The 11,634-nt window shown below is 37.8% G+C and overlaps 1 protein-coding gene across 2 annotated transcripts in view; it reads left to right on the plus strand.

The window, feature by feature from the left end:
- Nucleotides 1-11,634, plus strand: part of LOC124641833 (putative protein tag-53) — a 33,682-nt gene that overhangs the window by 2,703 nt on the left and 19,345 nt on the right. For both annotated transcript variants that reach the window (XM_047180065.1, XM_047180066.1), the window contains exons 2-8: nt 2,384-2,596; nt 4,432-4,598; nt 4,966-5,046; nt 6,352-6,577; nt 7,652-7,792; nt 8,390-8,535; nt 10,000-10,118. In XM_047180065.1, the coding sequence (XP_047036021.1) occupies nt 2,384-2,596; nt 4,432-4,598; nt 4,966-5,046; nt 6,352-6,577; nt 7,652-7,792; nt 8,390-8,535; nt 10,000-10,118 (1,093 nt within the window). The remainder of the gene's footprint in view (nt 1-2,383; nt 2,597-4,431; nt 4,599-4,965; nt 5,047-6,351; nt 6,578-7,651; nt 7,793-8,389; nt 8,536-9,999; nt 10,119-11,634) is intronic.

Genomic DNA, 11,634 nt, shown 5'->3' on the forward strand with positions numbered 1-11,634 from the left:
TAAGTAAATTTGACACATTGGTTATGTTATTATAATTATAATAAACCAGTCTTACCAGGGGGTATTGGGTTGCTAAAGTTACTGGGTTGAGAGTTCAGATAGGCAGTCGCTCCTTGTAAAACACTGGTACTCAGCTGCAACCGGATAGCCTCGAAGCCGACCCCAACATAGTTGGGAAAAACACTAGTCAGATGAGGATGATAATGGTTAATGATAGTATGATATTTTTTTTAATCTAAGCTAGCTAAGGCTGTAACCTAAGAATGTTACAATTTAGAATTATTAGGATTTTTTTTAGTTATGCCCGCAAACAAGGAAAATTGAATAAACCCAAAACAAATAAGACCTTTAAAAAAAAGGCTTGTTGCTATCAATAGTCAGAATAATAATGAGCTTTGGGCCACTGGGCTTTGGCAAAGGTCGCTAGAGAAACAAGTATATCTTGAAAGCTTTCTTGCAAAGTACAGTAAACTGCACATTAGTGGTAACTGTCATGCACCTTAACTCAATAGTAATAAGTACGATTTTCCTATAAAACAATTACCACTGACCTGAAGTTGACTGTACAAGAAATAACATCATTAAGAAAATTGGTAATAAAAAACTTTTTTGAAAAACTGAAGGAAGATTACAACCAGGATGTTGATAACATACAAACAATAATTAATTAATAATGTTGTCGTTTCGCCTTGAAACTCGCGTTGCCATAAATAAATAATGAGTAACTGGTGAAAATACCAGTTGTATCATTTATGCATACTTTTAATCTTTTAATATGTTAATTTTGATCCAAAAAAATTATTTATTTATTTAAATTAATTATGGTGGCACACTCTGATATTTTAAAATATTTTGAGAATATTTTTACGTTTTTTTTTTAAGTGATATGAAGCTAATACATAGAGCATAAATTTACACTAAAAATTAAAACTAAACTATTACTCAATACTATAAGTTCCACATATTTTTAAGAACTTCTATAAAATTCTGTGTACCTTATTTACAAAGTTTCTGTGATCTTTAATCCTTCATATGGTTATTATAATTTTAAATAATATTTATAAGAAAAAAATCATTCATTTGGCACCAAAATATCAATTTTTGAAAAAAAAATCTAGCATTGTTTTTCACAATGTTATTTAGGCAATTTTATCATTCAGCAACCAGCAGTCCAAAAAATAAAGTTTTTGTTCAATTCATGTGAATTGCCAAAAACGTTGTTCACACATGATATTTCAGATTTACATAATTAATCTCTTTGATAATGGTCAGTGACCATAATTATTTGTCTATCACAGCTTTTGATGATCATAATATTGTTTATTTATAACAATAAGGATGCTAGGTTTTTTTGTTAACAGTTAATGTATGATTTTACCTTATAGCAGGTCAATATACTCATGACCTTTCTGAGTAGGTAATTGATCAACTGTTATGGTTTTGGCTTGTCTAAGTTGCATTTAAAAATCATGCTCTAGTATGCAATTTATGATCCTAATAACCATAGTTTCAATTTTTCCTTTTTTCATTTGTAAATACGTACATGTACATTTAATTTGTAATATACATATAGAATTGCTAAGTTGGTAGGTATGTACTTTCTAAGTATACCTTAGAGACCAATGGCTGATAAAAAGGTGAAGGAAAACATCTTGAGGAAACCTGGACTATAAAGTCTGAAATCACCAACCCGCATTGAGCAAGCGTGGTGATTAACACTCAATCCTTCTCCTTGAGAGAGGAGGCCTGTGCCCAGCAGTGGGACAATAAAAAAAGGCTGTAACATACAACTAAAAACATAGAATTATCATCCTTATCTCCTATGAATTTTTAAAACTATACTTTTGGTCTATTTAGCTAATTGTGGCCTTTTCCTGGATTGCGTCATACTATATTAAGTGGCAATTAACCTGACAAATATGAGCTGGAACTTTTAATTAATTTTGGCGCTCTATGGAACATACAGTTAGACTCAATAGAAAGGCACAGGGTTGCCTCAAAAACTAAAAAGCCCAATAAAGATAACTTCAATGAGATTCTTTAATCAGGGTGCTTATTTACAGCAATAATGCTGTTGACAACCATTTACAAACCAAGAAGGGAAAAGTATCCACATAGGTACTTCTGCCTCTCTTCGTTACAGCCTTTTTATCGTCCCACTGCTAGGCTGCGGCCTCCTCTCACACAACGATTGAGCGTTAGTAACCATGCCTGCTCAATGTGGGTTGGTGATTTCTTTATAGTCTAGGTTTCCTCAAGATGTTTTTCTTCACCTTTATATCAGCCTAACACAGCAAATATATATTTTTTAAGTTGGAATTATTGGATTTTAAAAATTTTTAATTCTGTTTTATTTTAACCAAATTCTTTTCACACTTTTCAGTTTAACATCCCCAACGGGCTACATAACGGATGGTCCGGGTAACTACAGCGTGAGCACACAATGTTCCTGGTTGCTCACGCCGCCACGCCTGGGCCCAACGCCGCCGCCCCTGCGCGTGCGCCTCGAGAGCTTCGCCACCGAGTGCGGGTGGGACCATCTGTATGTTTACGACGGTGATAGTGTGAGAGCTGAGAAACTGCTTGCTGTGTTCAGGTGAGGAAATTTGGACTTTATGTTGTGGGTGGTAGGTTTCATATTACAGGCAATAGGCAGGTACATAGAATATTGGGGGCTGTTGTGAGACGGACCGGCTTTTTTAAGCTGTGTTCCGATGAGGGATCTTTTTTATGGGAAATCATCAAATGACCCCTCCCGCTGTGGGTTAGCATTGAGGGAGTGTTACTCTCACTGACTAAAACCCATCATGTTCCTTCTTACCCCCTGTATGTACCAGGGGTAAATCCGCGGTAAATCCTTCGAACAGTACCACAGCTCCGGCAGGCCTTAGCCCTGGTTTGCCCCTCTGGGGTTTGCTGACACTTCTTGAGGGAATTTGGACCTTAGTTGTAGGTGGTAGGGTTCATTGTTGAAGGTAGCTGGTCCTAGACTAAGATACGTGCCATAGATGATATAAAGTAACTTCTGCTACCGAGTGCGGGTGGGACTATCTGTATGTGTATGATGGGGATAGTGTGAGGGCTGAGAAACTGCTCGCAGTGTTCAGGTGAGGGGATTTCGACCTTAAGTTGTGGTAGTAAGGTTGATAGTTGAAAGTAGGTGGTCCTAAACTAAAAGCTGTTGCTAAAGATTACATTTTAATATAAGCCCCATACAAGTAATGTCTAATTCTTATCTCTAGTAAGCAAAATAATTAATATAATATTGGGAACGGCTGTAAGACGACCCAGGCTTATTTACTTACTATGAATGAAACAGCAAGTACTAAAGTCAATCAATAATGTAAACTTGAGTATTGTTTGTTACTCAGAGTGATTGGTAATGTGCATTTGTGCATGTTAAACTCTTGAGCTTATAATGGGCTATCATGCAATCCATATTTCCTTCTGGTTTCTTTTCATCATCATCATCATCATCTCAGCCATAGGACGTCCACTGCTGAACAAAGGCCTCCCCCTTAGATCTCCACAGATACCTGTTGGAGGCGACCTGCATCTAGCGTCTTCCGGCGACCTTTATAATGTCGTCTGTCCACCTTGTTGGTGGTGTACTTCCTCATCTACATTGTAGCTAGTTAATTTTAGGAAGTGCCTAGTTAATTTCACTATCATATATATAAAATATATAGAACTGACAAAGCTTGGGTGTTTTTTAGTCAAAAACCATTGTATTAAAATTCTGAGTACACAAGGACTATCTATAATCTATTTTTTAACTGCTTCACTCAGTTCTGTTTGGTTAGAATACTATGTAGCTAAATTAATCAAGTGTATGTCAGAGTTCAGTCACAATTTCAATAGATTACATTGTTACTTCAAAGAATTTTAGCTTTCTAACAATTTTCCTTGTTTTATATTGACTCATTCGATCAATAAAATGCGACAGCTAATAGTAACCAGTTTGTAACCCCATGTATTCATTTTGCATAGCCTTTCTAACTAAGTTGGGTTCGGATTATGTGTAACCTTATGTATTTTGATTCAAAAATATAAGTCGCCGAAATGCGAGTGTGTGGGTGACGAGGAACATTAGTCTCTGCTCTTAAAATAAAGAAGGCGTTCTTTCGAAGCCGCCCATTTTTTGTGAAATCATAAATCGTTGACACACATCTCAAAGGACCCAAAAGCCTCGTTAGTCCTTTTGGGAGCTCCTCCTTGCATCCATACGCCTTTTATTTTTTTGGGTAATCATCAAATGATCCCTCCCCACTGTGGGCTAGCAGCATGAGGAAGTGTAACTCTTACTGACTAAACCCCATCATGTTCCTTCTTAAGCTCTTTATGTACCAGAGCCGCGGTAACTCTCAAACAATTCCGCAACCCGTTATATCAATAGCCTATGTATTAAAATTACCTTCTCTTATGTTCCAGTGGTGTACTAGAAAATGGAGAGTCCAGTTGGACTAGACAAGTGATAGCGCGTTCAGGGAGCGCGTTGCTGCATTTCTTCAGTGACGATGCGTATGCTATGGAGGGGTTTAACGTGACTTATGCGGCTTACTCCTGCCCTTCTAATGATCATCGGACTAATTGTTCTAGTGAGTATTATGTGAAGCCCAAGTTCTCCAACAACATCAGTTTCTTAAAATAACTGTTTATCTTAAGAAAAAAAACGGACATTTCCGTTATTGTTGAACATGAGCCTTGTTGTCCATGGGCTTTTTGTGCTGCGAGTGTCCACTTTCACTGACCAAAACCCACCTTTGTTCCTAAGCCCTTTGTACCAGTGCCGCAGTAACTCTTTGGAACATCCATGTGTCTTATTTCCTAGAAATCTATGATGTCTGAAAACCTCTCTTAGCAATAAAATTTACGGACCTTGTCTAGATTTTCAAGAATACTGAAATCCAGAGCTTCTTTTTTATAAAGCTTATCTGACTAACATTGGAATTTGCAATTTTTCAGATCACGGTGAATGTGAAGATGGGTCATGTAGGTGTGAACCAGAGTGGACGGGGGTAGCCTGTGATCAGCCTTTATGTCCAGGTATATACTCCATTATACGCTATCAGTCTAGACTTAAAATTATTGTTAAAAAAGGTCTTAAAAAGAAACAGCCTTACTTATAAACGTGAATTAAATAATAAGTAATACTTAAGGGCTGTTTAAGAACATTCTTACCTATAAACGTTGCTTAAGCATGTCTTAACTAACATTTAACCACTACTTAAGACTTTAAGTAGTGATTAGTCAAAATGTTGCTTAGAAGGTGATTAGAGATTTTTATAAGTAAGGCTGTAAGTTTTTAGGACCAGGTTCTATAATAATCCTAAAACTAGCTTCCGCGAGCCGTTCCACTCGCTTTCTAATGGAACTATTTCCTCCACCCCGATAAAAACAAGCCTATAAGTTATTCTGATTTATGAGTTCGTTGGTTACTGCCAAGTTTCATCAAATCTGTCTAGCTCCTTGAGCGTGAAGGCGTTACAAACTCACTCACAAACTTTTAAATATTAGTGCGGTAAATTGACTCATATTACACGTTAACATTAATCCAAACAAAACACAACCAAATGTGAATAATTCATTAACATTTGTTTTACATTTAAGCGTATCTTGACAGCTATCTGTCAACGCAATACAAAGCTATGATAAATGATGCCTTGATTACAATGTTTGGGCAAATATATGAGTCAGATGTGCAGTGCATGCAACTTGCATTCATGATGCATGTTAATACATAGTGTTAGAGTGCGTTAATTGGATAATATGATAATTAGTGTTACTGATACTTGTTAAGTAGATTAGTAGTTTTATTGATTGTCTATCTGATATGTCTGGGTTTTGTCTATGAGTTTGCTTGCGACTTTGTTTTTAGACGTAACTATTTTGGATATTCTTATAAGAGCTCGTCAATGCTGTTGCCATATTTTTGAATGTGACATGGTGTTATTAAATTAATTGTTTATTATAAATATTTTAAAAATGTTTAGTAATTTAACTTGAATTAACTTTCCTAGAAGGCTGGAAAACAATCTGACACTAATGAGAAATAGCTTTTCTTTTTATTTCTTAGCATGTAACTGACTGTCTAATCATTTTTCACAATTTTCGGGTCTAGAAACATACTATTTTATACCTACATAGAAGTAATTTTAGAAAGTGCTCAAAGATGCGACGAAACTTCAGACTTATTCTTCATTCATAAATCATCCAATATTTTATGTTTCTATCTTGGGCTAATCATGTAATTGTCTAACATCCCTTTTACACTATAAAAACATATTTTACGAAATTAACTCTTACAAAAGCATCTGAATCTTGAACTCATATATTATCTTTATTCCACAGAGGAATGCAACGCCGCATACGGCGGTGGTACTTGCACTGCTACCGGCTGCGTGTGCTCCGCGCTCCGTCGCGGAACGTCGTGCGCGCGCGACGCGTGGCGCGCGGGCTGGGCGGCCGCGCGGACCGGCGGAGCGCCGCCCGTCGCCGCGCATGCGTTGTTACAGTACGGCGACGATCTGCTCAGAGTAGGAGGGGAGACGTTCGCGCACTCTGAGTTTTTATACAAGTATGTAATGTACTGTACTAGGTTAGGAGATATATTTATAAAATTGAGCGGCTGTGATATCAAAATAAATACCCAAAAAAATCGCCGATTAATGATCACAGGACAAGTTCACGTTTTTATCATTTTTGAACAGGCACCATGAGTCATGAATACTTATCTCTTCGAATTTATACATATTTAGTTACTAGCTTCTGCCTGCGGTTTTACCCTCGTCCTGAGGGAAGTACTTCCCGCAAAGTATATTAAAATTCATGATATTCATAAAAGCAAACCATATTATACAACCTCGATGGCGCAATGGTCATCATGCCGGACCGCCGAACCTGAGGTCCCGGGTTCGATTCCCGGTTCGGTCGACATTTGTGTGATGAGCATGCTTGTTGGCCGTGGTCTGGGTGTTATGATATGTATTTATAAATATGTGTATTATGTAGCTATATGTAGTTTATCAGTTGTGTTAGCACCCATAACACAAGTTAATAAATAACTTACCATGGGGCTAACCGACCGTGTGTGAAAAAGGTGTCCCGACATTATTTAAAAAATATTAAAATGCATGCATCCGTAAAGAAAAAGAAAAGAGAAACATGCATATTTTCAAGTTTATAACATACTTCCGTATATGTATATCGCAATATTTTTTTGGAGGTTCTCGTAATGAAACGCGCCTTCACTCAGAAACAACTAACTTTATTTTCTAAAAACGTCGCTTAATATTAGCCTAGGCTGTACTGCAAGTACTGGCGGTACGGTGGTGGTACGGAGAACGATGTGGCCAATAGGAACAGAGCCAGCAGAGGGTGCGCGCGGCGCGACACGTAAATATAGTGGACGCAGCTCTTGACCGCAGTCAGTATACGATGGTCTTCGGCGCAGGGATGTCGTCGCTCCTCGACCATACGGCCAGTGGAGCCCCGGGCCGCTGGAGCTGTCGCTTGCATCAGGCGATGACGTAGTGCAAGCGCCCGTGCGCCGCTCAGTGCGCTGCGCGCTATGACGGCGTGCGGACGTGCGATGCGCTCATGTTCTTTTGTAGGTCGCTACATTTTCATTTTTTTTTGCTATTATTCCCAGATATAAGACGGCAGAACAAGAATGGGAGGTGTTACCTACATACGAGAGTCCGGCCGCAAGGTTCGCGCATTCCGCCGTGTTGTACGGACACGAACTTATAGTGTATGGAGGGGTCGTTATATCTGATGAGCCGGAGAGGGGGTAAGTGTTACAATGAACTGGTTTTATCCTGCATACCTATACTTCATTTCAGTAGACACTAAAGTCACCAGGGCCAAAGTCTGTCGGGGCTGCGGGATTGTTCGAAAGACACGGCCCGGGTACATACAAAGGCTTAAGAATTCTTAACCCATTAATATTAACCCATCACGTTCCTTAAGGAGCGTGTGGTTTTATTCAGTAAGAGTCTGACACTCCCTCACACTTCTTACCCATACCGGGATTGGTCATTTGATACATCATCATCTCCCGAGCCTTTTCCCAACTATGTTGGGGTCGGCTTCCAGTCTAACCGGATGCAGCAGAGTACCAGTGTTTTACAAAAAGCGACTGTCTATCTGACCTCTTCAACCCTTACACGGGCAACCCAGTAGACTATTTTACCCCTTTGTTAGACTAGTTGTCAGACTTACTGCATTCTGACTACCCGTAACAACTGCTAAAGATGTTCGTTAACCTTATGTAGTATGAATAAGAAAAAAAAATATTTATTTATTTAATCTTACAAGCTAACAGATGTATAAGAGGTTAGGTTATGTCCAAAATAATTATGGCTTAATAGATTTTTCTTTTTTCCAGTGGCGGTCTAGCAGGCTTAGAAGGTCGTGCCGGGGAGGTGACGAACGAGATCTGGCGAGTTCGCCTCAACAGTGAGAGGCCGCAGTGGCATAATGCTACGCCCGTCACCTGTTCGCCGCATAGACAACCGCCGTTGAAACATTGTGGTAAGATATATTGGGTGTACGGAAATAAGGTTACTTCTTATTGAATGTGAAATTGAATCCAACATGCATTTTTCTGATAGTTGCTTGGTTTTTTTCCATGTATATGAAATTCTGCCTTCTAAAGTAAGACCCTGTTTAGACAGCTCAACATGGCACAAAAATATAGCCCTTCTAGACGCGGCCTTAGAAACCAAGTTATATCAATATGTTGCTGGATTGCTGGTACACTGCTGTACTTTGCAAATTGGATACTAAAAAGGCAAAGTACCTACCTGTTTCAGTAATATCAGGCCTCTGTCACTCGACGTACTTGCGCGCGATAAATGCCTACCGCTCGCTGGGTTACCGGTAGCCCCACGCGGCTCAGGGCGCACAACAGTCACACGCGCCGCGCGCGCTCTAATATTATTATTTTTATTTCATGGCATGTTATGCTGTTGGTTTTTATTAGGTTTTTTAAGCTACCTCACAAACTGATGGATTATTTTGAGTTGTGTTGGTTTGTATGCTACTATTGTAAGATTTAGAAACATTTTATATGTATGAACTTATCTAGTAATTCTATTTTTTTTTTATAAATTAATACATTTCTACTTTATGATTTTAACAACAGAGATCATTAGGTACTTATTTTACTTTAGATACCTACTTAGTTATATGAACTGTATTGTGAGTTTTGTAGCTCAAAACACATCTCGAGTGTAAGTAGGTATAGTTCCAACTTAATGACAACTCGGAACATTACGCGTGTCGCTACGCAGAAACCAATTTTAGGTATGTATCAACACACTCGACGGAGTTGTACCATATGGGGTATGGCACTTGTGCTCGAAAAATAGTTGGAAACCGACTTTGATTTTGACGAAAGCTTTACTTAAGTACTTACCTATGCTTACGTATTAGGTAATATTTAGTTAGTAATATATACCCATACTCCATTTTAGTAGGCAATACAATAGTTAACTAAAGAAAAATATTCTTGATATTACTTTTTATTTAAAAACTCAGTTTTAAAAATGGCTCTCTTATTTTATCTCTTATTTTAATAAGCGTAACTTTGTTTTCCTACTTAAATATTAATAAATTGTAAGAAGCAACCCTAAGCACGGCCACGGCACGGTTGCGGTCACTGAACTGTGCGCTATCGCATTGGAATAACAATCAAGCGCTCGAGCTTTTAAGGTTCATTTTATAACGCAGATAGGAATTTGTAGGTAGTTGGGGAACTTGTAGGTGCTTATAACAGTAGGTATGGACTTTTTTGTATGGAGTGATTTATCTGTTACGTAGTAACTATTATATAATCTGTGGTAATATTCTTGTTTATCAACTGTTGGCCAACAAAATGTTTGAATACTACACCAGGCTCTAGAAACTTTTTTTTTCTACAAAAATAAAGTATATACTTCCTATCGACGCAACTTATTTAGTGATGTTTCTACATTCATAGAATTTCATTTTCAGGAGGTCTTCACGTATCTGGTCACACAGCTGTGCTAGTGTATTTGGGTGCTACTAAGAAGCCAGTAATGTTGGTGTTCTTCGGACATTCGCCGCATTACGGATATCTACATCTTGTACAGGTTTGTGATAATAATTATTTAATTTAAGTTTGTCATTGCCAATATACTATAATCAATCACTGATAGACTTTTAATGGTGAAGGAGCAATCTTATTATGTAAACCCATACATAATAAGATTAAATACAAACTTTTCGCCGTTCTCCTGCCTGTCGCACTGTGGCCCGTGCTAATTCACCTGTTCCGAGGTCACTTGCCGCGCTCAACGCTCTCTTGGACGGTACAGATTGTGATATTTTTGCCGATGGATGGAAGAAAATCTTGTCTGTGTGTCTGAAGTACTGTGAGAAGGCAGTGTGTTAGAGATGTCCTTAATTAGTGTAATTGGCCTGCGGCCGTTCTAATTAAGTAAATATATAAATCAATAATTTGTAGCAAAAAAATAATAATAATAACTATAGGAGTTGTGGTTGTAGAATTAAAGGCACCTTTGTAGTTATGTGGATTAATTGTATCTTCACAGTGTTACAAAAGTTATACTTTGCACTTTAACCTTTAAGTACCGACGTCCTATTTTAGTTACACAAGTACCGACGTGGGGTCTGGCAGACCACCATCGCTTTAATTACAATTTTTTTTTTGTTTCTTTGTATTCTGCTTAAAAAAAAGTTACTATCTATTGCTTATTCAATTAGTTATTGCATAAGTAAAACAAAACATAGATTTTTTTACATTTATTACTAATTATAGACTTTTACATAGCAGTTCTAATTGTTTTGAGAGAAAAATCTAACTTTTATTTGAATAATCATTATGTGTTAACTTTACAATATAATTTTTTTTTACTACCCTTTTTTAAAAGATTAATAAGTAAGTAACAATAAAAATAAAAGTTTAACACATAATCAAACATATTTTTCAACATCTCCAGGCACCAAACTATCGTAGTTTACAAACACTCTTTGCATACAGGTTTGCTGCATTGTAGGCACACGTGTTTCATACAAATGTCACATTTGTGGGTAGTCTTGCACTTCATTTTTGAAGGACAGAGTATCCTGGTTTGATTACCTTCTGTTTCATTTTCTTTCCTAACATTATCAGGTATATTTGGACCCAAAACACTTTTTATTCACAGGTTCAATTATCGTGGTAGACGCTTATTCAAATATCGGCGTTGACACCGTTTTTTTTGCATCTGCGGCTGCCCGTTTCATACCCGACGTTCCTGGTATATCCATTTTTAGAACTGACTAAAAATAAACTAGAAAAACGATATAATTTAGAAAAAGTCGGATCCAAAAAAAGTTACACAAGTACAGACGAGTGGTCTGACAGACCACTCGCGATTTAAAAAAAATCATAACTTACCGTAATCGCATGCGCCGACGCAGCTACTCACCAGGAATGCTTCCAAACGCCTGCCCGAGGGGTAGAGAGAAGCCAGAGGGGTTACGACTTCGCTAACATGTGTTACTAGACATTTCGAACTCGCAAAGTGTCTGTCAGACCACGGGTCGGTACTTAAAGGTTAATAATGTAACTACAATCCTACAGTGAGAATTCAGAAGGACACG

This window comes from Helicoverpa zea, chromosome 23, assembly GCF_022581195.2.
Source record: "Helicoverpa zea isolate HzStark_Cry1AcR chromosome 23, ilHelZeax1.1, whole genome shotgun sequence".
Classification (NCBI taxonomy): domain Eukaryota; kingdom Metazoa; phylum Arthropoda; class Insecta; order Lepidoptera; family Noctuidae; genus Helicoverpa; species Helicoverpa zea.